Source organism: Haliotis cracherodii, unplaced genomic scaffold (genome assembly GCF_022045235.1).
Source record: "Haliotis cracherodii isolate W230 unplaced genomic scaffold, xgHalCrac1.p SCAF_1, whole genome shotgun sequence".
Lineage (NCBI taxonomy): Eukaryota > Metazoa > Mollusca > Gastropoda > Lepetellida > Haliotidae > Haliotis > Haliotis cracherodii.
Genome location: NW_027266264.1, coordinates 27,656,179 through 27,682,122, shown reverse-complemented (window position 1 = coordinate 27,682,122; position 25,944 = coordinate 27,656,179). Strand labels below are relative to the sequence as shown.

At 42.3% G+C, this 25,944-nt stretch overlaps 2 protein-coding genes across 2 annotated transcripts; one reads left to right on the top strand and one right to left on the bottom strand.

Moving 5' to 3' along the window:
- Positions 1 to 805: 805 nt before the first annotated feature.
- LOC139455069 (uncharacterized) lies at positions 806 to 14,518 on the bottom strand. The gene is made up of 11 exons (XM_071236649.1): positions 14,482 to 14,518; positions 13,104 to 13,126; positions 10,614 to 10,630; positions 9,453 to 9,569; positions 8,347 to 8,463; positions 6,795 to 6,911; positions 5,447 to 5,563; positions 4,094 to 4,210; positions 3,747 to 3,861; positions 1,386 to 1,554; positions 806 to 879 (listed from the first exon to the last, which is right to left on the bottom strand). Exons 1-11 carry the CDS (start codon positions 14,516 to 14,518, stop codon positions 806 to 808), a joined length of 1,020 nt encoding a protein of 339 aa, XP_071092750.1.
- A 1,409-nt stretch (positions 14,519 to 15,927) lies between these two features.
- LOC139462601 (uncharacterized) lies at positions 15,928 to 21,283 on the top strand. The gene is made up of 7 exons (XM_071244439.1): positions 15,928 to 16,062; positions 16,685 to 16,733; positions 17,266 to 17,407; positions 18,065 to 18,218; positions 18,626 to 18,834; positions 19,983 to 20,131; positions 20,958 to 21,283. The coding sequence occupies exons 1-7, from the start codon at positions 16,032 to 16,034 to the stop codon at positions 21,100 to 21,102; spliced, it is 879 nt and encodes a 292-aa protein (XP_071100540.1). The 5' UTR covers positions 15,928 to 16,031; the 3' UTR covers positions 21,103 to 21,283.
- The last annotated feature ends 4,661 nt before the right edge of the window (positions 21,284 to 25,944 follow it).

Sequence of the window (25,944 nt, the reverse complement as noted above, 5' to 3'; positions counted from 1 at the left end):
TGAAGACACTGGGCTCCTCTGGACAGACGCTGTTGTACCAACCATCTATAGAGGTTTTGTTGTTACAGGTGGTGAAGACACTGGGCTCCTCTGGACAGACGCTGTTGTACCAACCATTTGTAGAGGTTTTGTTGTTAGTGAGAAGATCCCCAATTTGAGTATCGAGTGAGTGAATGAGTTTGGGGTTTGGGGTCACCTTGAACAAAATTCGCAATTGTGTCAATTCAGTCATTCCGATGTTTCCAAATGCGGAGTCTACAACCCAGTTAGGGTTCGTAGTTACTTGTTAGTGCCCCTAGAAGTAATTCCTGCATTTTACAGAATAGAAAAAGAGAAAACATGCACGCACGCACGCACGCACGCACGCACGCACGCACGCACGCACGCAAGCACGAAAACGTGTCAACACCATCATCATCACACACGCAGTAATATATACATATGTATTTAAATCATCATCCAATAGTGACGACTCCAGGTATACCTATGTCACACCTGAGACACAACTAATGGGTTGAAAGTAAAGATCCGGGGCAGAATAGGTTTTCACAAACCCATGCTTGCCGAAAAAGGCGACTATGCTTGTCGTAAGAGGCGACTAACGGGATCGTGTGGTCAGGCTCGCTGACTTGGTTCATGCATGTCAACGATCCCAATTGCATGGATCGAGAACAGAGCGTTTTATTGTGTTAAACTATGATAACATCGGCACATACATGTAAATGACAAAACACACTTGTTCTTTCATGTCCGTGTTTATTCACCAATGACTACACGGTGGATATTATTTGAGCCTGTTACACTCCTACGTTCTTGCTATGATGTCTTCATGCTGAAGATTCGCATTCAACATGTCGTTGTAGGATATGTCTTCGCCGTCTAAAAAGTGATATTACAGAATTATAGATTGGAAATCACATGATTACTGTCAGTACTATCCCCCCATATCGTGTGTGGTTTGTCTCTGTGACTGGCCAGGCAAAAGATAATTATAGTATCCGAAATGTGACAGACTTCGACACGTACTTCCAATCTTTGGCAGTGGGTATTCTACCTCCATAGTCTACTCCTATATAGTGGCATATTGATGTTATGAGTCTGTGGGCAGGTACGTTGATGAATATATGTTATGTATTTAATGACACCCACACACCACCCAAAACATTAAATATACTTTTATTCTGGAGAAAACCAATCGCATTTTTTCATCGTTACCAGAAATAAATATGTTTGAGAAATTAAATTAACAAACGAATTGCGTAAAAAATAGAAAACTTGTAAAACCACTATCCTGGGAAATTAGCTGTTGGAACGTTATTTAAATGCTCAGTCAGAACACACGGGCGTTATTTACACTGATGAATTAGACGGAAAAATATGTTTACTTTGGACCGATGCTCCGATGACAATGCATGTGAAGACACCGGGCTCCTCTGGACAGACGCTGTTGTACCTTCCAGCGGGGACGCCCACGACGTACGAGCAGTCGGCATCATTTAAAGCGTTGCCCAAACATTCTTGTTGCACTGTTCCATTGGCGGCGACCGTTTTAACCTGTGTGAAGCAATGTTGGAAACAATGGGGACATTACCATTCAGTTATTGAGTCTTTGAGCAGGTGTCTTGAAGCTACACACAAGCGGGATCGGGTGGTCAGGCTCGCTGACTTGGTTGGTGCATGTCACATAATCCCAATTGCCCAGATCGATGCTCATGATCCCGACTCGACAATTCACATACCGTCGACCGTTAAACAACAAGCAAACAAACATACGTCAGGTTTGATCGTTGCTCATGGTGTCAATCACTGGATTGTCTGATCCAGACTCGATAATTTACATACCGCCGTCATATAGCTGTAATATTGCTGAGTGTGGCGTTAAACAACAAACAAACAAGCACACATCGGGTTTGATCGTTGCTAATGTTGTCAATCACTGGATTGTCTGATCCAGACTCGATAATTTACAGACTGCCGTCATATAGCTATAATATTGCTGAGTGTGGCCATAAACAACAAACAAACAAACATACATCAGGTTTCTCATGGTGAGAAGCACCGGATTATGGACTAATCATGATATAGGTTGAATAGTGATGGTTGTGCCGTTAAAAAACGCACGCACGCACGCACTCGCACACTAACACGCATTCGCACAGAGACAAGCAGACCAGTGATGGATATCATCAGCAGCAACATCCTTCTGTGAGTGTACCGACCACCCCTGAACACCCGCCATGATGCTTGTGAGGTGAGATGAAATGGGGTTTAACGACGCGTCAACGATTATTGCACTTATATAGCGACGTGCATGTACGTGTGCTGCTTGTACTAGTCCGGACTGATGCCGATTTATAGTGCTAGCCCACTGAGATACCATGCAGCAGTTAAACATGGATACCCCTCTCAGACACAGTATACTGACTCCGAGCCGACCTGTCCTTGTATTAGCCCCTTAATGCCAAGCGCCAGACAGGGTAACAACAGGTACCATCTTTTAACGTCTTTTGGTATGACGCAGCCGGGGATCGAACCCCGGACCTTCCCGGGCGGACGCTCTACCACTAGACCACGGAGGCGGTCCATGATGCTTGTGATATGTTCTGACCCTGGATCCCTAATGGGAATACGTGTTTTGGGCATGTGAGCGACAACTCTTTTGAAATGTGAACAGTCTGAGGAATTTGTGACGTGCACCCCTGGTAATCAGGATGACTTGAACCGACTCACCAGACGAGTTTGAGATAAGTAGGCGGGGAACAGAATTTGAACAAACACGTTTGGTTGTTACAGGTAGAGAGGGTGTACACATGTGTGCACGTGCAGGTCATGACAATGAAATTTACTAGCTCCCGTGGACACACGTGTTGTTCTTAAGACTATTTAGAGGTGGATGTGACAAGCTAGGTAAGCATGACCAGATTATTCATTCTCAGTCTCAAAAATTGGCCGATAATGTCATAAATTACATGGTTTGTTGGTTGGTTGGTTTGTTGTTTAACGCCGCACTCAGCAATATTCCAGCTATATGACGGCGGTGTGTAAATAATCGAGTCTGGACCAGAAAATCCAGTGATTAATATCATGAGCATCGATCCACGCAATTGGGATCGATGACATGCATCAACCAAGTCAGCGAGCCTGACCACCCGATTCCGTTAGTCGCCTTTTAAGGCAAGCATAGTCCCCTTTTCGGCAAGCATGGGTTGCTGAAGATCTATTCTACACCAGATCTTCACGGGTCTAAATTACATGGAGAAAGAATGGGTTTAATTAAGGAGTATGGCATTGAGGCAACTATCATTGCGTTAAGTTCTCAACCTTCACAATCATTTGAATAATGACATGACACTTTTCATTTTTGCTCTCTTGGGTAAAAAAGGATTCGATTTTTACAGCAAATGAATTCCTTCATTGTCGCGATATAACTCATTTACTATTATCTATGCAAATTTTCTGTCACAGTTTTCACAGTCATCAGGTATCTCACATCAACACGTACTATTATGTGCTACTGATCTCGCCACTAGAACTCGTTGTTAGCCGCGACAGGACACGCACATATCCATCGTACTACTTGCCGAGGACCACCCGCTACCCCTATGTTCACAATGGCAGACGACAGTGGGCGGACCTCACACATAATTCTCAGGTCACAACTCAACTTATCCTGGCTTTGTCGTGAAGATTCAATATCAACTGCCGGAAAATATTCACGTAAATCACAAATCAGGGAATCACATTACCGTGGCCTTCCCCCCGTGCCACAGATACAGTCTGTCATTGTCAGGGAAAAGTGTCCAGTTTCCACACCCCTGCTTCAATACGAGGTGATACGCCGTAGCCGTTGGTACCCTAGACCTTGAAGGCGAACATACAAATACATGTATCAGAATAGATTTTATATGAATATTAAACTGTTGTATCTCAGAAATTTATATTTTATATTTTGTATTAATGTTTTAGATTTAGCGCTGATTTTGTGCCTATGTTCGTACATCCTTATCTTAACTGTGGTAGTCATTAGAAAATGTAAAGATAGCAGATTCTGATCATGAAGACCTGCCACATGTATGCGTGCAGTGGTACCTACCTATGAGGCAAATCAGTGGCCACATTGGACTTTCCCAGGGAGCTGACGTTAGGCTCGACCAGAGTTGCATTGGTCAGTACGTACGTTTCATTCGGGGTTGTCATATCATCAAGTTCGCTATTTCAAGAAGAAGTCATGTTAATTGTTTAAATATTCGTATATATAAGATAGCTATGTGATAAATCGCAAAGAACAATGAAGAACAAAGCGTGGTTCATTTTACGATGAAACATTGTTCTATCATGACTTCATTTCTAGAGGTTCCCAAAACGCTCTTGCAACTTGATGACGTCGTAAAAAGATGAACACAGTGGCCGAACGATCGCATCCAAAACTGGGAGAGATATGACAATCGGTATTGGGAGAAAAGGTACTAATAATCGACGTGACTATTGTGAGAATGCCCTGGAAAGACCAATTTACCTTTAATACCCTTCCTATAGTCATAAGGAATCTCAGCTAAAAGAGGAGTCCATTGTGCAATAGTCTGGACAATGTCGATCGTTACAGTCCGCCTTGATAAAGTAAAACACTGTCGATTGTTCACTGTCCGCCATGATATAGTTAGGACACTGCCGATTGTTTACAGGCTGCCGAGATATAGTTAGACACTGCCGCTTGTTTACAGGCTGCCGTGATATAGTTAAGATATTGTCGATTGTTTACAGGCTGCCGTGATATAGTTAGGACACTGCCGATTGTTTACAGGCAGCCGTGATATAGTTAGGACACTGCCGATTGTTTACAGGCTGCCGTGATATAGTTAGGACACTGCCGATTGTTTACAGGCTGCCGAGATATAGTTAGGACACTGCCGATTGTTTACAGGCAGCCGTGATATAGTTAGGACACTGCCGATTGTTTACAGGCTGCCGTGATATAGTTAGGACACTGCCGATTGTTTACAGGCTGCCGAGATATAGTTAGACACTGCCGATTGTTTACAGGCAGCCGTGATATGGATCGCACATGGCCGATTCAAACGTAAAACAGCAAACAAAGACAAAAAGGCTTTTTCGAAGATTATACATTGTTTCAGTGAGTGAGACAGTCAGTAGATGGGAACAACGCTATATTCCAGTTATATCACGATGTGTCAGATAAATGTAGGAGGAGAGCCCGTACTGATGCAGGTCTCAGACGTTTACCACTTTGTTGATATCCAAGAGCACAGGTGTGGTCCTGACAAACCTAGAAAGACAATCGCGCCGACCTGGGATCCGAAATCACTATCACACGTTTCTGGCGTGCCCAAGGGACGCAACTCTGCACAGCGAACAGCGGCGCCAAAGACGACCAGACCGGTTTCATATTATACGACAATGCAAAATATATACATGCAATGGTACCCACCCATCAGGAAAATCAGTGGCCACATTGGACTTTCCCAAGGAGCTGACATTAGGCTTGGCCAGAGTTGCATCGGTCAGCACGTTTGTTTCTTTCGGGGTTGTCATATCGTTAAGTTCACTATTTAAAGAAGTCATGTTAATTTCAGGAATATTCGAATATCAAAATATTCTTTGAGGGTTGAACACATGTTAACAACCTCATAACTCTGAGTCATCGTATATCTGGATTAGTGTCGAGAGCGGCGTTGAACAACAAACAAACAAACATAACATTAAAATATAAGCAACAATTTAATACCCTTCCTATAGTCATAAGGAATCTCTGCTAAAAGAGGAGTCCATTGTGCAATTCCGACTATATCATCAGCATGTGTTCATGAATCACTGTAAAATAATGATGACACCAGGTGTCCGTAAAGTCGTTAGCGTTATGCATCACTAACATAAATGACTGTGTAAAGAGGCGACTTTTAATTGGATCGGGAAGTTAGGCTGGGTGTCTGCGTGTCACTGTAACCCGAGGGCCTGGAACGTATCATAATATCAAACCAAACCAGTTGTATGACATGTTTGTCGATTGTTTCCAGGCCGCCGTGAAATAGTTAGGACACTGCCGATTGTGTACAGGCCGCCGTGATATAGTTAGGACACTGCTGATTGTTTACAGTCCGCCTTGATAAAGTAAGACACTGTCGATTGTTCACGGGCCGCCGTGAAATAGTTAGGACACTGCCGATTCTTTACCGGCCGCCCTGATATAGTCTGGACACTGCCGATTGTTTACAGTCCGCCTTGATAAAGTAAGACACTGTCGATTGTTCACAGGCCGCCGAGATATAGTTAGACACTGCCGATTGTTTACAGGCTGCCGTGATATAGTTAGGACACTGCCGATTGTTTACAGGCTGCCGTGATATAGTTAGGATACTGCCGATTGTTTACAGGCTGCCGTGATATGGATAGCACATGGCCGATTCAAACGAAAAACAGCAAACAAAGACAAAAACCTTTTTCGAAGAGTTTACATTGTTTCAGTGAGTGAGACAGTTAGAAGGTGGGAACAACGCTATATTCCAGTTATATCACGATGTGTCAGATAAATGTAGGAGGAGAGCACGTAGTGATGCAGGTCTTAGACGTTTACCACTTTGTTGATACCCAAGAGCACAGGTGTGGTCCTGACAAACCTTGAAAGACAATCGCGCCGACCTGGGATCCGAAATCACTATCACACGTTTCTGGCGTGCCCAAGGGACGCAACTCTGCACAGCGAACAGCGGCGCCAAAGACGACCAGACCGGTTTTATATTATAAGACAATGCAAAATATATACATGCAATGGTACCCACCCATCAGGAAAATCAGTGGCCACATTGGACTTTCCCAAGGAGCTGACATTAGGCTTGGCCAGAGTAGCATTGGTCAGCACGTTTGTTTCTTTCGGGGTTGTCATATCGTTAAGTTCGCTATTTAAAGAAGAAGTCATGTTAATTTTAGGAATATTCGAATATCAAAATATTCTTTGAGGGTGGAACACATGTTAACAACCTCATAACTTTGAGTCATCGTATATCTGGATTATTGTTGAGTGAGGCGTTGAACAACAAACAAAAAGACATAACATTAAAATATAAGCAACAATTTAATACCCTTCCTATAGTCATAAGGAATCTCTGCTAAAAGAGGAGTCCATTGTGAAATTCCGACTATATCATCAGCATGTGTTCATGAATCACTATAAAATAATGATGACACCAGGTGTCCGTAAAGTCGTTAGCGTTATGTATCACTAACATAAATGCCTGTGTAAAGAGGCGACTTTAAATTGGATCGGGAGGTTAGGCTTGGTGTCTGCGTGTCACTGTAACCCGAGGGCCTGGAACGTATCATAATATCAAACCAAACCAGTAGTATGACATGTTTGTCGATTGTTTCCAGGCCGCCGTGATATAGTTAGGACACTGCCGATTGTTTACAGGCCGCCGTGATAAAGTATGACACTGTCGATTGTTTACAGGCTGCCGTGATATAGTTAGGACACTGCCGATTGTTTACAGGCCGCCGTGATATAGTTAGGTCACTGTCGATTGTTTACAGTCCGCCTTGATAAAGTAAGACCCTGTTGATTGTTCACAGGCCGCCGTGATATAGTCTGGACACTGCCGATTCTTTACCGGCCGCCATGATATAGTCTGGACACTGCCGATTGTTTACAGTCCGCCTTGATAAAGTAAGACACTGTCGATTGTTTACTGTCAGCCATGATATAGTTAAGATATTGTCGATTGTTTACAGGCTGCCGTGATATAGTTAGGACACTGCCGATTGTTTACAGGCTGCCGTGATATAGTTAGGACACTGCCGATTGTTTACAGGCAGCCGTGATATAGTTAGGACACTGCCGATTGTTTACAGGCTGCCGTGATATAGTTAGGACACTGCCGATTGTTTACAGGCAGCCGTGATATAGTTAGGATACTGCCGATTGTTTACAGGCAGCCGTGATATGGATAGCACATGGCCGATTCAAACGAAAAACAGCAAACAAAGACAAAAAGGCTTTTTCGAAGATTATACATTGTTTCAGTGAGTGAGACAGTTAGAAGGTGGGAACAACGCTATATTCCAGTTATATCTCGATGTGTCAGGTAAATGTAGGAGGAGAGCACGTAGTGATGCAGGTCTTAGACGTTTACCACTTTGTTGATACCCAAGAGCACAGGTGTGGTCCTGACAAACCTTGAAAGACAATCGCGCCGACCTGGGATCCGAAATCACTATCACACGTTTCTGGCGTGCCCAAGGGACGCAACTCTGCACAGCGAACAGCGGCGCCAAAGACGACCAGACCGGTTTTATATTATAAGACAATGCAAAATATATACATGCAATGGTACCCACCCATCAGGAAAATCAGTGGCCACATTGGACTTTCCCAAGGAGCTGACATTAGGCTTGGCCAGAGTTGCATTGGTCAGCACGTTTGTTTCTTTCGGGGTTGTCATATCGTTAAGTTCGCTATTTAAAGAAGAAGTCATGTTAATTTTAGGAATATTCGAATATCAAAATATTCTTGGAGGGTGGAACACATGTTAACAACCTCATAACTTTGAGTCATCGAATATCTGGATTATTGTTGAGTGAGGCGTTGAACAACAAGCAAACAAACATAACAGTGAAATATAAGCGACAATCTAATACTCTTCCTATAGTCATTTGGAATCTCTGCTAAAAGAGGAGTCCATTGTGCAATTCCGACTATAACAAGAGCATCTGTTCATGAATCACTGTAAAATAATGATGACACCAGGTGTTCGTAAAGTCGTTAGCGTTATGCATCACTAACATAAATGCATGTGTAAAGAATCGACTTTTAATTGGGTCGGGAGGTTAGGCTGGGTGTCTGCGTGTCACTGTAACCCGAGGGCCTGGAACGTATCATAAAATCAAACCAAACCAGCTGTATGACATGTTTGTCGATTGTTTTCAGGCCGCCGTGATATCATAAGACACTGTCGATTGTTCTGAGGCCGCCGTGGTATAGTTAGGATATTGTCGATTGTTTACAGGCTGCCGTTGTATAGTTAGGATATTAGTGATTGTTCACAGGCCGCCGTGATATAGTTAGGGCACTGCCGATTGTTTACAGTCCGCCGTGATATAGTTAGGACATATGCCCTGATATAGTTAGGGTACTGACGATTGTCTAGAGGCAGCCGTGATATAGTTAGGATATTGTTGATTCGATAGGGCAGCTGAATGTGGGAGGAAAGCCTGCAGTGATGCAGGTCTCAGACGTTTACCACTTTGTTGATACCCAAGAGCAAGTGAGTGGTGCTGACAAACCTAGAACACAATCGAAGCGACCCGGGAACGGAACTCACTATCATAGGTTTTTGGAGTGCCCAAGGGACGTAACTCTACACAGCAAACTGCGTCGCCTGAGACGACTGGACCAGTGTTGTATTTTAAGACAGTGCTACATGTATGCGAGCAATGGTACCTACCTATCAGGAAAATCAGTGGCCACATTTGACTTTCCAACGAAGCTGACATTAGGCTTGCCCAGATTTGCATCGGTCAGCACGTTTGTTTCATTCGGGGTTGACATATCATTGAGCTTGCTATTAACAGAAGTCATGTTATTTTGTGGAATATTCTATGACTTTTCTTTGAGAATGGAACATAAGTTAACAACAACAACAACAACAACAACAACAACAATATAACATTCCATTTTACGATTCCGACTATATCACACGAATGTGTTGATGAATCCTGAGCGAGAAGTGATGCTACCAGGCAGGTGTACGCGAAGAGCTGAGCATACCCTGCCCAAACGACCGCCTACGTGGACTAATGGTAGAGCGTCCGCCCGGAGAGCGGAAGGTCCGGGGTTCGATCCCCAGCCGCATCATACCAAAAGACGTTAAAAGATGGTACTTGTTGTTACCCTGTCTGGCGCTCGGCATTAAGAGGCTAATACAAGGACTGGTCGGCTCGGAATCAGTATACTGTGTCTGAGTGAGGTATTCGTGTTAAACTGCGGCATGGTATCTCAGTGGGCTAGCACGATAAATCGGCATCAGTCCGGACTAGTACAAGCAGCCACACACACGCGTACATGCACGTCGCTATATAAGTGCAATAATCTTTGACGCGACGTTCAACCCGATTTCACCTCACCTCACCTCCTGCCCAAACACGCTCTTTGAAATATTCGAAAACAGAGAATGCTCGATTGATCCTTAAAAGTTGTGAATGTGGACATAGAAGGCTGGAATTGTTTAAATATTGTTCGTCATAAAGAAACAATTGAATTTTGCAAAGTTGAAGTCACACCTCTTGTCAAACAATTGAGGTATTTTTTATGTCTAGCTCAGGTGATTAATTCAGTGCAAGGGGATTGGCTTTTAAACCTTAATTGTGCGATATCAGAATTATCATTTAACCCTTGAAAATGAATTTCTGGCAATAAATACATATATACATTATTTCTTTATGAAATAAGCTGGTTCATGTATTGTATATGTATGTATACATATAAGCTTATTTATACAGTATTAAATCAGTGGCATATATAATGTTTAATATGTGTTAATATATCTCATCTTGTGTATTGATTGCTGAGAAGAAAACAGTACACACAAAAAATTGTACCATCTCACCTCTTTCCGCCACGTGTCTGAAAAAGACAAATAGAATCATAAACTGTATTTGAAAATGAAGTTAACTGTCAAATAACGATGATAACAAGCCAAACGATTATCTTTAAACCTCCCCCGCTGGTTGCACCAGTCACCAACACATGCAAAGGCAAGTCAACTGTTCAAGAACAAAAACACGGGAATATATGGCACAAGTCAAAATATGAAATTGCATCAGATGACAGTTGTGTGATTGATGCGACAAATTTGGAAATGTCCTCCACATGCCTACCATAAACTTTTCGAGAGCGTTACTGAGGCCCAAAATATGAAAGAAAGATGAGGCGGCTTTACTGGTCTCTTTTATTCAAGATCTGAGTAAATCAGTGGAAGGGAATTGGTTATTGACCATTATTGAACGATATCAGATCATCGAGCGTATCCTCCCCCCACTGAAAAACAAGAGCATAATCATGGAGTGAGTGAGTGAGTTGGGTTTAACGCCACTTTTAACAGTATTCCAGTTATATCACGGCGTGTCAGCTTAATGTGGGAGGAAAGCCCGAAGTGATGCAGGTCTCAGACGTTTACGAGCACGGGTATGGTGCTGACAAACCTAGAAACATAATCGGGGTGAACCTGGATTCGAACCCACAATCATAGGTTTCTGGCGTGTCCAGGGGAGGTAACTCTGCACAGCGAATCGCGGCGCCTTAGACTACTGGGCCGGCCGTGCCCCCGCATAATCATGGAAGGGAATTGCATCGGACATCATTTTGGTTACTGACGTGTAAAATATGAAAACCGTGGCGTATCAAATGTGTTGGCATAACTTTACCTGGCGCCTCTCTTACACTGCAGAAATACAAGCAAATCCCCCCCCCCCCCCCCCCCCCCCCCTTTGAGAAATGGTATTTATCACACTTGTCTGCGACTATAAAGAAAGTTCTTCCTTTCTTGTATTCAGGATTATGGTTAATCTTTGAGACAGGGATTAAATGGGACATTTGTTGGACACAGAAATATCTCCCCTTGGAGCCTTGGTTTCTACGTATATCAGAGGAATAGACATGCATTCTGGTTTTAGAGTCAAGTCAAAGGTTTATAGTACTGATTGGTGGTTTTGACAGATTTAACATACTTATATGTTGCATTATTTGATACGTCACTTACACTAAAACCTTAAATAAAATCATTTACGTGCTGATGCTTACATATACTGGTTATGTTGGTTTAGGTGTTCTTGGTGGGAACAACTACGCCCTTTTCATGTAAGGCAGCTTAAAGAAACAATAGTAAGATAGTAAAAAAAAGAAGAAACAATTGTAAAAAGAAAACAATGAGATACAATTTGCACATGCACTTTGTCAGCCATATTGTTGCGAGAATTATACATTTGCAAAAGAAGTAAGGTACATATTTAATATTTTATATAAAACGAACTAGACAGAAAAACTAACATTTATCTTCCATGAATCATGGCAAAAGCAAATAATTTCAAAATATTCTCACATTATAACAGAAACTAATTTCTTTTCTATGTTTTAATATCAGATGTCCGTTTCCACGGGTAAATGACATTCAGATAGAAACTTACACCCACGAACGTACACTCATTATATACGTTACCCTTACACCGAAATGGACGCATGCAGGTGATTTCTCATTGAAGATGACAAAACATCATTCAAGATGGCATGATATTATGTGTTTTATAAAATGTTTAACTTGTCATGCTCTAGACATGAATGGATATGGATGTATTGATATACTTCAAATTGACATGTTGATGTTCAGATGCAGACTGTAATGGTATGTATATTTTATATAAACATATTTATTTCCAGACGTGGAGGGATTGGCAAACAAGCAAATTTTTCTTATCTGAATGCCTCTCCCAAACATGATACATATACAAATTACAACGTATTGAAAGTGACATGAGAAATAATATACATTATATAATTGACATTAAAGATAGTTATTGTTCCGTAAGTGTTTTATTGATCGATTATCTTTCGTAACTACAGCTATGTTATTATGTACATCAAGCACAACAACATCGCAGTGTCGGAAAGCAAAGCCAACATTTTAAAAAAAGACTCAGACAAAATCTCTAAATCGGCAAGAAGATAGAATAAAACTGTGCACAGATTTCAAAATTTCAAGATTTGCTACTGTCGTTAAATGTGAATTACTATTTAAAATTGATTTTAAATCGTAGCCTTTTACGAAAGAATAATATTTTGCCTTAATGTGCTGCTTAAGGGACACGTAAGAAAGAAATGAAGTGCATCTTCCGTGGGATAGCCACGACAACGTACAGTAAACTACGGTTATAACGAAATCAAAGGGGCTACTCATTTTAGTTCGTTATAACCGTAATTCGTTATAAGCATATATACAGCATGACTACAGCAAATAGTCGGGACTAAAAAGTTAGTTTGTTATAAGCGTGTTCGTTATAACCGTAGTTGACTGTATGTACATCCAGGTATCCCGTATACTTACAGGGGCTATCTCACACAAAACTGCTGAAATACACACAAATAATTAAATTACTAAACATGTAGTTTCTATTTCCATAATAGGATTAAAGAAATAGGGAGTCAAGATAAATAGCATGTATGATATAGTACAGATATATGATATTATAGTATATTGCAACCTTCACAGAGGTATCAGATGGACTTTATGCACATATTGTTTTAAGGTATCTTAGTTTGGATTGAAAAAGTCGACAGAAATATTGATTAGGCGACCTTGCCGATTCCATGGGTTTCATCGTACCAATAGATGAGGTGAAATGGGGTTAAGCGTCGCGTCCAAGATTAGTGCACTTATTTAGCGACGTGCATGCGCGCGTGTGTGTGTGTGTGTGTGTGTGGCTGCTTGTACTTGTCCGGACTAATGCTGGTTTTATAGTGCTAGCCCACTGATGTACGATGCCGAGTTTAACATGAATACCCCACTCAGACACAGTATACTGACTCCAAGCTGACCAACCCTTGTTTTAGCCCCTTAATGCCTAGCGCCAGGCAGGGTAACAACAAGTACAATCTTTTAACGTATTTTGGTATGACGCGGCTGGGGATCGAAACCATACCTTCCGCTCTCCGGGCGGACGCTCTACCACTAGACCACGGAGGCAGTCGTACTGATGATTGATGCAAGTTGGTTTGTAGATTAACACCACACTCAGCAATATTCCAGCTATATGACGGCGATCTGTAAATAATCGAACCTGGACCAGACAATCCAGAGATTGATACCATGAGCATCGATCCACGCAATTGGGATATGATGATATACCTCAACCAAGTCACAGAGTTTGACCATCCGATCCCGTTAGTCGCCTTTTACTTCATGGGCTAATGTAGACAATTCTAACAAGGATCTCCACGGGTATGCTTATCCAAGAAGCTGATGATTTTGGTTTGTTGTTTTACGCCGCATTCAGCACTATTCCAGCTATATGACGGCGGCCTGTAAATAATCGAGTCTGGAACAGACAATCCAGTGATTGATATCATGAGCATCGATGCACGCAATTGGGATACGATGACATGCATCAACCAAGTCACAGAGCTTGACCATCCGATCCCGTTAGTCGCCTTTTACTTCATGGGCTACTGTAGACAATTCTAACAAGGGTCTTCACGGGTATGCTGATCAAAGTAGCTGATGAAGTACAGTAAACTACGGTTATGACGAACTCAAAGGGACTACTAATTTTAGTTCGTTATAACCGTAATTCGTTATATGCATATATACAGCATAATTACAGCAAATAATCGGGACTATGAAGTTAGTTCGTTATATCCGTTAGTTCGTTATAAGCGTGTTCGTTATAACCGTAGTTTGCTGTAGCATGACAGCATTCACTTACCAATGACAAAAAGAAAAATCCGGGTGAGATGTGTCATCTTGATTTCAGTACTGTAAATGTACAACATATTAAATATGCCGCGAAGAACTGAAATAATATGCTTCGGGGCTATATATACCCTCTACTCCACATTGTATCGATTTGGTCTCACGCGGTTCAGTAATATGGTGGTTCAAATTATTCACCACCACCTTTCTGTCAGCAGATGGTTTAAAATAATACACTACCACGTGGTAATCTGTATTGTGGTCAACATGTGACTTGTTACAAAATAGTTGAGTCAAAGCTTAATTCATCAAAGGTATGTTCAGGTGTGACTTTATCCATACAACGAAAATACTTTTGTGATTGGTTTTGTGCATACGTAGCATGGAGTTTGTTTTTGTCAGAGTTGCAATTCTGATGAAAAGACTCCAACCTCTATCACAATACAAATTAATTTCGATAATCAAATTGGTCAAATTAGAAACACAAAATAGAATTTACACCCATTGTCCGCATATAGTTGGCATTAAAATGTTAATCGCATGTTTGTACACCTTTTCACAGACATTGATGTTTTAATATTATGTTGGATATAATATGTTCGGTAAGTTTCTTCATTAAATCAATCATTATCTTTTCTGAAATTATTTGTTAGTTTTATTTGTGTTTTATTCTGTATTTGTTAATTAACTCCACAGTAAACAACACACGAGCTCTATCACGGCATCGGGGGCGGTCGGGTAGCCTAGTGGTTAAAGCGCTCGCTCGTCACGCCGAAGACCCGAGTTCGATTCCCGACATGGGTAGAATGTGTGAAGCCCATTTCTGGTGTCCCCCGCCGTGATATTGCTGGAATATTGCTAAAAGCGGCGAAAAAACATATTCACTCACTCTATCACGGCGGACTGTAAATAATTGAGTGTGGGCTTGAGAGACCAGTGGTTAATTTTATGGGAAACGTTTGACGCCGAGGGGATACGATGCTACGTCATCAGCTGAGCCTGACTACCAGACCCATTACGTCGCCTGCCACGACAATGAGGAAAAAGTCAGGAATGCGGAGGGAATGGCAGTACACATGTAATTTATGGACAGTGTAACCCTATTTCAGATAAGTATATTGCGTACAGGTACTCTTGATTCTTCCTCATCATTCTTGGATCCTGCGAGTGGTCCAACGGACAACTTTCGTCACCAAAGGAAATAAGTAACAAATTATGTATATTGAACCCTGTGATTCAAAGACATTTAAGCCACACGTGTGTGCGTCTATATTTCTGTTTAATTATAAAATAAAATAATAGGTATTTCTTATTTTATACAAAACTTCAACCAAAGAATCTGTGCATATGCGGATTTTGTACAGAGATTACGTTATCTCTTTCCATTTTTATATAACTGCACGCTCATTGTTCTGACAATACATGGGTCCTAATGTCGTTGGCCGCGTTATCAGAGGACAACTTACACCTGGCATTAAATGGTGGGAAGGTACTGAAAACGACAGATGTTACAAGTGAACCTATATTTTAAAGTTACATTACAACGTGGTATTCTATCGCAGCATGTTGCTAGCATTCTTCTTGCAAGCAGTCGGTGAGTTGACATTTTGGTTATAATTTGATATTATCTCAACACTAAATACTTAACAAACGTAAGACAGTGTCATCCATACATCACACAGAGTTACGGCAATTTCGTCGGTAATTTTTTTTAGTAGTTTCCAAAGCCATAGTTGAGAACAGAAAGAAGTACAGTAAAATACGTTTATAACGAACACGCTTATAACGAACTGACGGATATTACGAACTTAATTTTTGGTCCTTGACATTAACTGTAAAGATGTTGAATATATGCTTATAACGAACTACGGTTATAACAAACTAAAATTAGTTGTCCATTTGAGTTCGTTATAACCGTAGTTTACTGTAATGTAGTCACATATCATTTGAAAATCTATATTCCTGGTCACAAGATGAGGTTCTTATGATTATGGACAGAGTTTATTTTAATCATTTTAATCATCACCCTTCGTCAGAACTACATCACTATGCGTTTTTCCAAAAATAAAAGCGACAAAACCCTTTCCATATTCATGCGTATAGCTACAGTCCATACTGACTGTGACTCATGTTTGTTCATTCCGCCATTCTCCGAAGTGTTTGAAAAAACAGTATTAAGATCACAACACGTTCACTATACTTTTTCTCAATTTCAGCTGTAGTGGCTATCCCCTCCCCTCCCTTGTCTGACACAGGGTTAAACGGGTGAGTATATATCTCGCAGATGATACATTTAACTCATTTAATCAAACCCATTACGTCATTCACAATCCGTGGAGACCTGTCGAATTTCCGACTTCGTGAGACGGTTGTGTTTGTTTGGTCTCTACTATACACTCCAGCTAAATAACAGACGTCGGTGAATCATCGAGTCAGGACCAGACAACCCAGTGATTGACATTTTGAGCAACGATCTATCCCGTCCGGGTGCGATATGTTTGGTCAGGTTAAATTTTTTGCTGACCTTAACTGTTGGTTACACATTAAGATGAGCTACAGTACTATGCCACTATTTTTACATCTTTTGAATTTAGGTTGTATTGTTTTGTAAATCGAAATACAAAAGAAAATACTAAAACTTTACCTAACTAACCATATTCCTGTTTGACAAAATGATGAGAGAAAAAGAAAAATATTGTAAGTGTGTTTCAGATAATTGATGACCACAGCGCTCAATCAATCATTTATAGTGATAAAGATTCTATATTTAATCCCGTTTCATTTGACGTTGTCACAGCTCTAGAGCTCTCCATGGATACCGTGCGTCTTTCAAACACAAATATGTCGTGCGCAGCGGTGCAATCCATGACTATAAGCCCTCCGAGCCCAGCATTCCTGTAGACGCAACACAGCACACCAGTGCCACCGCTCATGAAAAGGTAATACAATTCATTCAGGACTCTCTCTCTACGCTGCATAATACAATTCATTCAGGACTCTTTCTCTCTCTCTCTCTCTACGCTGCATAATACAATTCATTCAGGACTCCCTCTCTCTCTCTCTCTCCGCTGCATAATACAATTCATTCAGGACTCTCTCCCTCTCTCTCTCTCCGCTGCATAATACAATTCATTCAGGACTCTCTCCCTCTCTCTCTCTCCGCTGCATAATACAATTCATTCAGGAATCTCTCTCTCTCTCTCTCCGCTGCATAATACAATTCATTCAGGACTTTCTCGCTTTCTCTCCCTCTCCCTCTCTACGCTGCATAATACAATTCATTCAGGACTCTCTCTCTCTATTTCTCTCTCTATCTCTCTCTCTCTCTTTCTCTCTCTCTCTCTCTCTCTACGTTGCATCATACCATGTTCCAAGTGATGCTTGACCTATGTTACACGTGTTTATTACGTAGTGAGTGAGCGAGTGTGTGAGTGAGTTGGGTTTAACGCCAGTATTCCAGTCATATCACGGCGGTTTATTAAGTAGAAATATATAACTGGTGAAGGTAATCACATTCATATTGAGAAAATGCACATTCTCCTATTTCATTAGCGATTTTATAGAATGTTTAGCCTGTTCTTATCTTCGATATATAGGCAGCTTTGATCGTCAGTCTGATGACGCGTCACATGCCGAATGACGTGTTTCATGGGCTGACAACGTCACATGGTGTCGGGGTGTTTACAACCAGAGACAAATTGACGGCTTTCCCAGAGAACGCCAATTTAGCTGACACGTCGGCGTGCCATGGTAAAGAGTTTGATTTCTATTTTGGAAACATTGTCAGCTGTCGAGACTAGACACGTCAAAAACACATATTTAGATGAATAATCAACATACATACATGTTATAACACCACCCACACTGTTTTAAAGCAAACCATGCTTGTCGTAAGAGGCAACTAACGGGATCGGATGGTCAGGTTCGCTGACGTGGTTGATGAATGTCATCGTAGCTCAATTGCGTGGATTGATGCTCATGATGTCAATCACTGGATTGTCTAGTCCAGACTCGATTTTTTTTTTCAGACCGCCGTCACATAGCTGGAACATTGCTGAGTGCGGCGTTAAACAACAAACAACAAAAACATAAATTTGAATTACTTTTTACCAAAATAACAGCAACAGCAACTCAATATTACCCAACTATTTATGTAGGTACATGTGCTGGGAGCTGCTCACATACGTGTACGTTTGACGGACGCAAGTACGAATCGCTCGCCGCCCTGTCCAATTCTCGAAGCGTGGTAGTTGACCACAACGTTCTCTGTGACAGCCAAGACGGATACGGCCACAAGGAAAATCTTCTGGTACACGAGTTCGGCCATCTCACCATGGCGTACATGCCCCGTACTTGGAGAAATAAGGTGGGCAACGTATTACGTCATTTTCAGCCCTGTGCCCTGGTTTCGTCAGAGTTGGAATGCCATCGCCGCACTTTTAGAGCACTAACTTTCGGTTATCATTAAAAGCATAAACATCTTAAAAGCGCAAGGTGCCGTTAGCATTACGAGAACCATAACTCCATAACTCCCATAGTTTAACATAGTCTTGTGTCTTGAGACTGTTTCGTGAAAGGAAGTACAGGGAAATATACTTTGAGACAAGGTGGAGGTCATTGCTTGAAAAAAAGGTTTGTTTACCGCTAAATAAAATTATTTACTGCAGGTCAATGAAACGTGGTAATGTCATAAGGTCGGACTGAGATTGGAAAAGGGTGTTTCAGCGACCTAAGCGTAATTTATTTTTTTCAAGAATTTACTGGGACAATTTATTGTTTTCGATAAGATCCCATCCCCATCTTCCCAAAAGACGTGGCAAACCTATGACGTGGTCATTAGTTCAAATCGTTGATTGACCATGTATATTATTATTGATTTGCAGGCACCATACCTGTAGTCAAGTTTTCACCAAAGTTGTAATCGTCTAAAATCCTCTTTATGACCATATACTCCCACACTCACACATATCTTACATCGCACCCTGAATCCCGTGAAGAGTCGGGGTAGAATAGCTCTTCAGCAACCAATGCTTGCCGTAAGATGCGATTATGCTTGTCGTAAGAGGCGACAAACGGGTGGTCAGGCTCGCTGACTTTGTTGATGCATGTCGTATCCCAATTGCGTGGATCGATGTTCATGATGTCAGTCACTGGATTGTCTAGCCCAGACTCGATGATTTACAGACGGCCTAGTGGTTAAAGCGTTCGCTCGTCATGACTAAGACCCGGGTTCGATTCCCGACATGGGTACAATGTTTGAAGCCCATTCCCGGTGTCCCCCGCCAGGATATTGCTGGAATATTGTTTTAAAAAGTGACGTAGAACCATAGTCACTCACTCACTACAGACCGACGTGATACAGCTGGAGTTCGGCGTAAAACAACAAACATACAAACATGATTCAACTTGATGCATTGGTTCATAGACGCTCATGTCTTCGTCACACACACACACACACACACACACACACACACACACACACACACACTCATATCAATCAACGGTTAATTACAGATCATCGCAGCATACGATTACGCCAAAGCCCACCGTCTATGGACGTTGAACACGTACGCCATGGCCAACCACGACGAGTACTGGGCAGAAGCCACTTCCTCTTTCTTCATGTCAATCAAGAGAACTGACGTCACAGGAGGGATGGACATGTGAGTCGTTGCCCTATAGAATGAAGATTCGCATACTTATACCCAACGAATATCATCACATCGGAGTTCCAGTTTGGTCTCTTCTGTGTTGTATCATTGTATGTGATAACGTATACAACAGTATTTTCTCAGTCTCAAAACTATTTGTAGACTTGACTGATCGTAAGGGATCGTGAGGAAAATTAATATTCGATATCAGTCCTTTGCGTCTAGGCCAACAATGTCAAACTGCTTTGAACACACGCTTCTGACGCAAGGTCGAGGTCATAGCTTGAAGAAAGGTTTGTTTAACGCTAAATACGAAAATGATTTACTGCAGGTCAATGAAACGTGGTAATGTCATCCTCAGATCGGGACTGCTTTGAACACACGCTCTTGCAATGATGGTTCTAGCATATCTAAATCCATAATTGTTCGGTGCGAGGCCGGCTACACTGTGCGTGATCAGTCGTTATCCCCATCCTATCAACAACGCTATTGCCAGCAATGTCACACTGCTTTGAACACACGTTTCCGCAATGATGGTTCTAGCATATATGAATCCATAATTGTTCGGTGCGAGGCCGGCTACACTGTGCGTGATCAGTCATTATCCCCATCCTATCAACAACGCTATTGCCAGCACTGTCACACTGCTTTGAACACACGTTGCCGCAATGATGGTTCTAGCGTATATGAATCCATAATTGTTCGGTGCGAGAACAACGCTGCTATTGCCTGTCCGCACTGTCTGTTACATATCAAAATCATCTAAATTAATGTTCTATCCTATATTTCACAAAATGGAATGAAATCCAACATCAAGTTTTGAAACTGTTTAAAACAGGTGTGGTACGTCTCAGCCGTGTCCGTCAGAGCAGGCGTCTCGCAACTACATCAAGCACCACGACCCTCAACTGTACGCCGCCCTAGAGTACGCCTACACCAACAACCGCCCCCAAGTCGCTAGTCACCTCAAGCCGTGTCAGTAGTTGTCGGGAATCAACAACTTCTGAAAGCTTGTTAAATTGCATTTCTTAAATGGATATATGGTCGACGGTTAAAGGGTACAGAAATAAAGCTACTTATCAGATGTTGTCTGCATTGATCTGTTCTCAAATATTGAGGATTAACTTGCAAATTTGAAACTAGTGATTAAATTTCAACAATGACTGCGTTTGTTAGTCTGAAACTGTTGCAGTAGAATAAATATAGTTCCGTTGTGCACAGTTATAGTATACTTGTTTGAAATTTCACTACATTCCAAAATATTTCATAATATACTCCCAAAACAAAAGTCATCAGGAGATGCTATATCCCCCCGTCTGGTGCAAGTCGGAAATGGACTACTTCTACCCAACATTTGGTTCATTTTCCATTGTGTACCGGTAGTTCAGTGAAGAAAATAAGGCATGTCTTCAGCAACCCATGCTTGCCGTAAAAAGCGATTATGCTTGTCGTAAGAGGCGACTAACGGGATCGGGTGGTCAGGCTCTCTGACTTGGTTGGTGTGACTATGTCATTGTATCCAAACTGCGTGGATCGATGCTCATGATATCAATCACTGGATTGTCTGGACTAGTCTCGATTATTTACAGAACGCCGTCTTATAGCTGGAATATTGCTGAGTGCGGCGTTAAACAACAACAAAAACAAAAAAGGCACTAGTTCACCACTTGACTGATCTGTAGAGCAAGTTTCGTAAAAAAAAATTCAACGGTTTGGAAATTCTGCTCCGGAAAGGGAAAACGGACATACCGATCGCTATATCCCTGCGTTTTTCAAACAAGTAACGGATATTCGAAAATACCAACTTACATCAATACAAAGCGGTATCGAGGCACGGTAATAGAATTAAGAAAAGGAAGAATGGTGACATGACATTCAACAGAACATGTTGGCGGTGTATTAAAAGGGTGGAAACAACGAGGGCAAACGGATGGGGTGTGTAGTAAACAAATGAACGTATGAGATGACTTGGATGGGGTGTGTAGTAAACAAATGAACGTATGAGATGACTTGCTGCCCCCATGGTTGATAACACATTCGTTTTTACGGCGAGGCATGGTCTTGTCCATTCCTCTTGCAGTGCCTGGTCCGTTTGGATCACGTATAGCAGGTGGGCTTTGACGTCTACGTCGCCCGATCATGTCCCTGACGTGCTCTATGGGGGGAAGGTCAGGACTCATGCCTTTGTGGTGATGTTTTGTTGCGTGAAGTAAGTTACGATACGTGCACGAGCGTTATCGTCGTCGAGCGAAAAAACGTGGACCAGCAATGCGTGCAAATGCCACAACTATTGGCGCCAGTATGTTGGCTTGGCCGGTAGACCTGTCCAGTGACCCTTCCATGGACAATAGGGGGCACGGGTGGCCCAGTCGTCTAAGGCGCCGCGATTCGCTATGCAGATTTGCGTCCCTTTGCGCCAGAAACCTATGATTGTGGGTTCGAATCCCGGTTTGCCCCGATTATGTTTCTAGGTTTTTCAGCACCATATACCCGTGCTCGTGGGTTTCACCGAAGTGGTAAACGTGTGAGACCTGCATCACTTCGGGTTTTCGTCCCACATTAAGCTGACACGCCGCGATATAACTGGAATACTGTTTAAAGCGGCGTTAAACACAACTCACCCACCCAATCCATGGACAATATGCAGTGGCGTTTAGACAGTCATAGTGATTGCATCCCATATCATTACAGGTCCCCCCTTAAATATGTCATGTTGCCTTACGTTGACGTTCGTATGTGAATTGAGTTCACCAATTAATTGTGTCGTTATATTTTGTGAGATATTCACCATTTACTACTCTTATGTGAGATGAGCCCAGTCATCCCCTAATGTCGTGCTAATCACCACGTTCGGGTACATTTGTACCCATAACAATAGGCGCTGGACAAGTAAGAATACTCCCAATAAACAACCAGGCAGACGGGGCGCCGGTCCGATCGTTGACATTGCGCTGCGCGTCAAACACCGTTAACACGTTTTAACCGCCACCAAGGGAATTCCCCTCAGTGGAAGAACTTTTCGTTTTTTGTCTGTCGTATTTTAACATCCGTTTTACTTCGGCAAAGTTGCTATATTGCCTTGCCCTTGTGAGCGTCGTCTACAATGTGATGAACGTCTATGGGCTTGTGGCATGCTTTAAACTGGTAGAACTGCAGACTTTGGAACAGGTTTCTGCAGACACAAAATGTTAATGATCGGCCCCGCACCGGGCGCCCTGTGTTATCAATACAAGTCAAGGATCGACTAATCAAAAACCGGCTTTAAGATATCAAATCGCTGTTCACTTGGGCCAGACAACCGGAGTTCAATTTACTGACCCAAAAATTATAAATCGTCTGCATGTAGCTAATTGTTAACACTGTTATCAAATCGACACATTCTAGCTAGACGCCAGTGGCGCTTCGGGCGTAGAAGCTGTGGAAATCTCCGATGGTCAAGTGTAATGTTTCCATATGACCCCAGGGACCCGTTCCACAAAGCGATCTTAGCGCTACGACTGCCCTAAGCCTATGTTTAAGTATGGGAGTTACGATCATCTTACCGCTAAGATCGCTTTGTGGAACCGGGCCCAGATTCACTCTGGACCTTCTGGATAGGCGGGGACGTGCCTCGAGGCGTCCTACCGAACGTCAACGTATGGCAACATGACATAACTGGGGGTAGGTCTGTCATGATATGGGTCGGGATCACTATGACTGCCTGAAGGCCACAGCATATTGTCATGGAAGGGTCACTGGACGGTACTATCGAGATATCAAACCGGCGCCCAAAGTCGTTTGCGCGCTATGCTGATCCACGTTTCTTTGTCTTTCAAGACGATAACGCTCGTGACCACCCTGCTGGCATCGCAAGTGACTACCCTCAACAGCAAAAAATCACAGAACCTAATGACCAACCATGAGTTCTGACCTTCCCCCATAGAGCAGGTCTGGGACATGATCGAACACTTAGATTTCCACACTGCACATTTTAAACTCTAGATTTCTCCTTTAGGTTAGGTGGGGTGAAATGGGGTTTAACGTCGCGTTTAAGATTAATACGCTTATATAGCGACGTGCATGCACGTGTGTGCGTGCGCGTGTGTGTGTGTGTGTGTGTGTGTGTGTGTGTTGCTGCTTGTACAAGTTCGAACTAATGCCAATGTTATAGTGCTAGCTCACCGAGATACCCGTACCATGCCGCAGTTTAACATGAATGTATCACAGTGTACTGACACCGAGCCCATCAGTCCTTGTCTTAGCCCTTTGATGCCGAGCGCCAGGTAATGTAACAACAAGTATCATCTATTAAAGTTTTTTGGTATGACGTGACCGGGATCGAACCCCAGCCCTTTTCTTCTTAAAGACAACGTTAGATTGCTTCCTATTTACCAAAGTCCTTCGTCAAGTGCATAAGGAAAATATTAATACAACAGCCAAGAGGATTCTATAAAGATTCTTCATGATATTTATAATCAAACTGGGACGTCTTGCAAAGTGTATTTCTACCAACGCTACCTTCACTACTGGGCCATTGCGAGGGTGACAACAGCAAGATATGATATATGTTGAAACTTGGTATGTGCGTTGTGGGAAGCCTACACATTACAAGTATGAAATATTCTGAATCAGTTATTCTTCTGTTGCAAGTATTCCCATAAAATATGAAGTAGACACTTCTCTTAAGGAGAAATTTAAAATGTGCAGTGTGGAAATCTTAGTGTTCGATCATGTCCCAGACTTGCTCTATGGGGAAAGGTCAGAACTCCAGCCATTAGGTTCTGTGATTTTTTGCTGTTGCTGGTAGTCACTTGCGATGCCAGCACGATGGGCACGAGCGTTATCGTCTATGGCCCTGTCGTTGGCCTGTCAGATGATGCAAAACTAACGAAGCGTACGTAAAATTACACGATAGTGCATCTATTTTGAGAATAGCCCTGGATCTACGACGTATTATTACTGAATATCTGTCCCGAGTGAATCAGTTTTGTAAAAATTGAGCCCTGGCGATGATGTTACTCTTTATGTTACCCATAGCTCAGTGCTTCTCTAGTTGTCACGACGTCGTCACATTAAACAATGTGTCAATGTCGCCGATCCACGCGCTCATATGTCGTACATTTGTCAAGGGAAGCGAACGTAAAATTACCAACATGGCGTCACGTATCAAAACTAATCCCTACTTTTCCACAAAACACGATATCTTGATATCCCCCAAAAAGCCAGACATACGTTGTTATTAAAGTATAATATATTGTTTATATAAATTGTAAAATGTGTATTTAAATCTAAAAAATTGAAACCCGCATATCCCGAGACAACCTCGGAAGTTCGCTTGGTGACAGAAAATATTACCGCAAAATACAGATAATATGGCACATATATATGGTGTTAAGTACGTCTGTAAAGCACCTGGCTGAGACCTGCATAAGCACTGTGAGTAAAACCAAGTCTGAGTGAGTGAGTGAGAGATCTTCTGGAATCACATCCAGACAAGCAGGGCTATTACGCCACGTACTCACACACCTAGGATTTGCTGTCACTGCTCTGAATAAATAGGCTGAGAAGATGATTTGAAAGAGCTACACGCCACACACTGCACACAGTATATAATATTCCACCTGTAGGACCTTCACCAGACATATAAGTGATTGATATTGTGAGCTACGTTCCACGGTTTCAACCAAGTCACCGAGTCATCCTATGCTAACCCAGAATCCACACGGGGTCCAGTGAACAGAGCATAACTGTCAGGGCGCTTCACCTTCCAGTGCCCAGCCAACATGGCCGCGAGGTTATTCATATGCCGATTTGAACAACACACGCACGCACGCACAGACACACAG

Excerpts from the sequence above, each read along its gene's own strand:
- LOC139455069 (XM_071236649.1), bottom strand. The coding sequence starts at position 14,518 with ATGACACATCTCACCCGGATTTTTCTTTTTGTCATTG. Across the intron at positions 13,127-14,481 it reads GATTTTTCTTTTTGTCATTG|CAGTTTTGTGTGAGATAGCC; the intron begins GTAAGTGAATGC and ends TGTGTATTTCAG. Across the intron at positions 6,912-8,346 it reads GCCACTGATTTTCCTGATGG|CGAACTTAACGATATGACAA; the intron begins GTGGGTACCATT and ends TTCTTTAAATAG.
- LOC139462601 (XM_071244439.1), top strand. The coding sequence starts at position 16,032 with ATGTTGCTAGCATTCTTCTTGCAAGCAGTCG. Across the intron at positions 16,734-17,265 it reads TCTGACACAGGGTTAAACGG|CTCTAGAGCTCTCCATGGAT; the intron begins GTGAGTATATAT and ends ACGTTGTCACAG. Across the intron at positions 20,132-20,957 it reads GTCACAGGAGGGATGGACAT|GTGTGGTACGTCTCAGCCGT; the intron begins GTGAGTCGTTGC and ends TGTTTAAAACAG.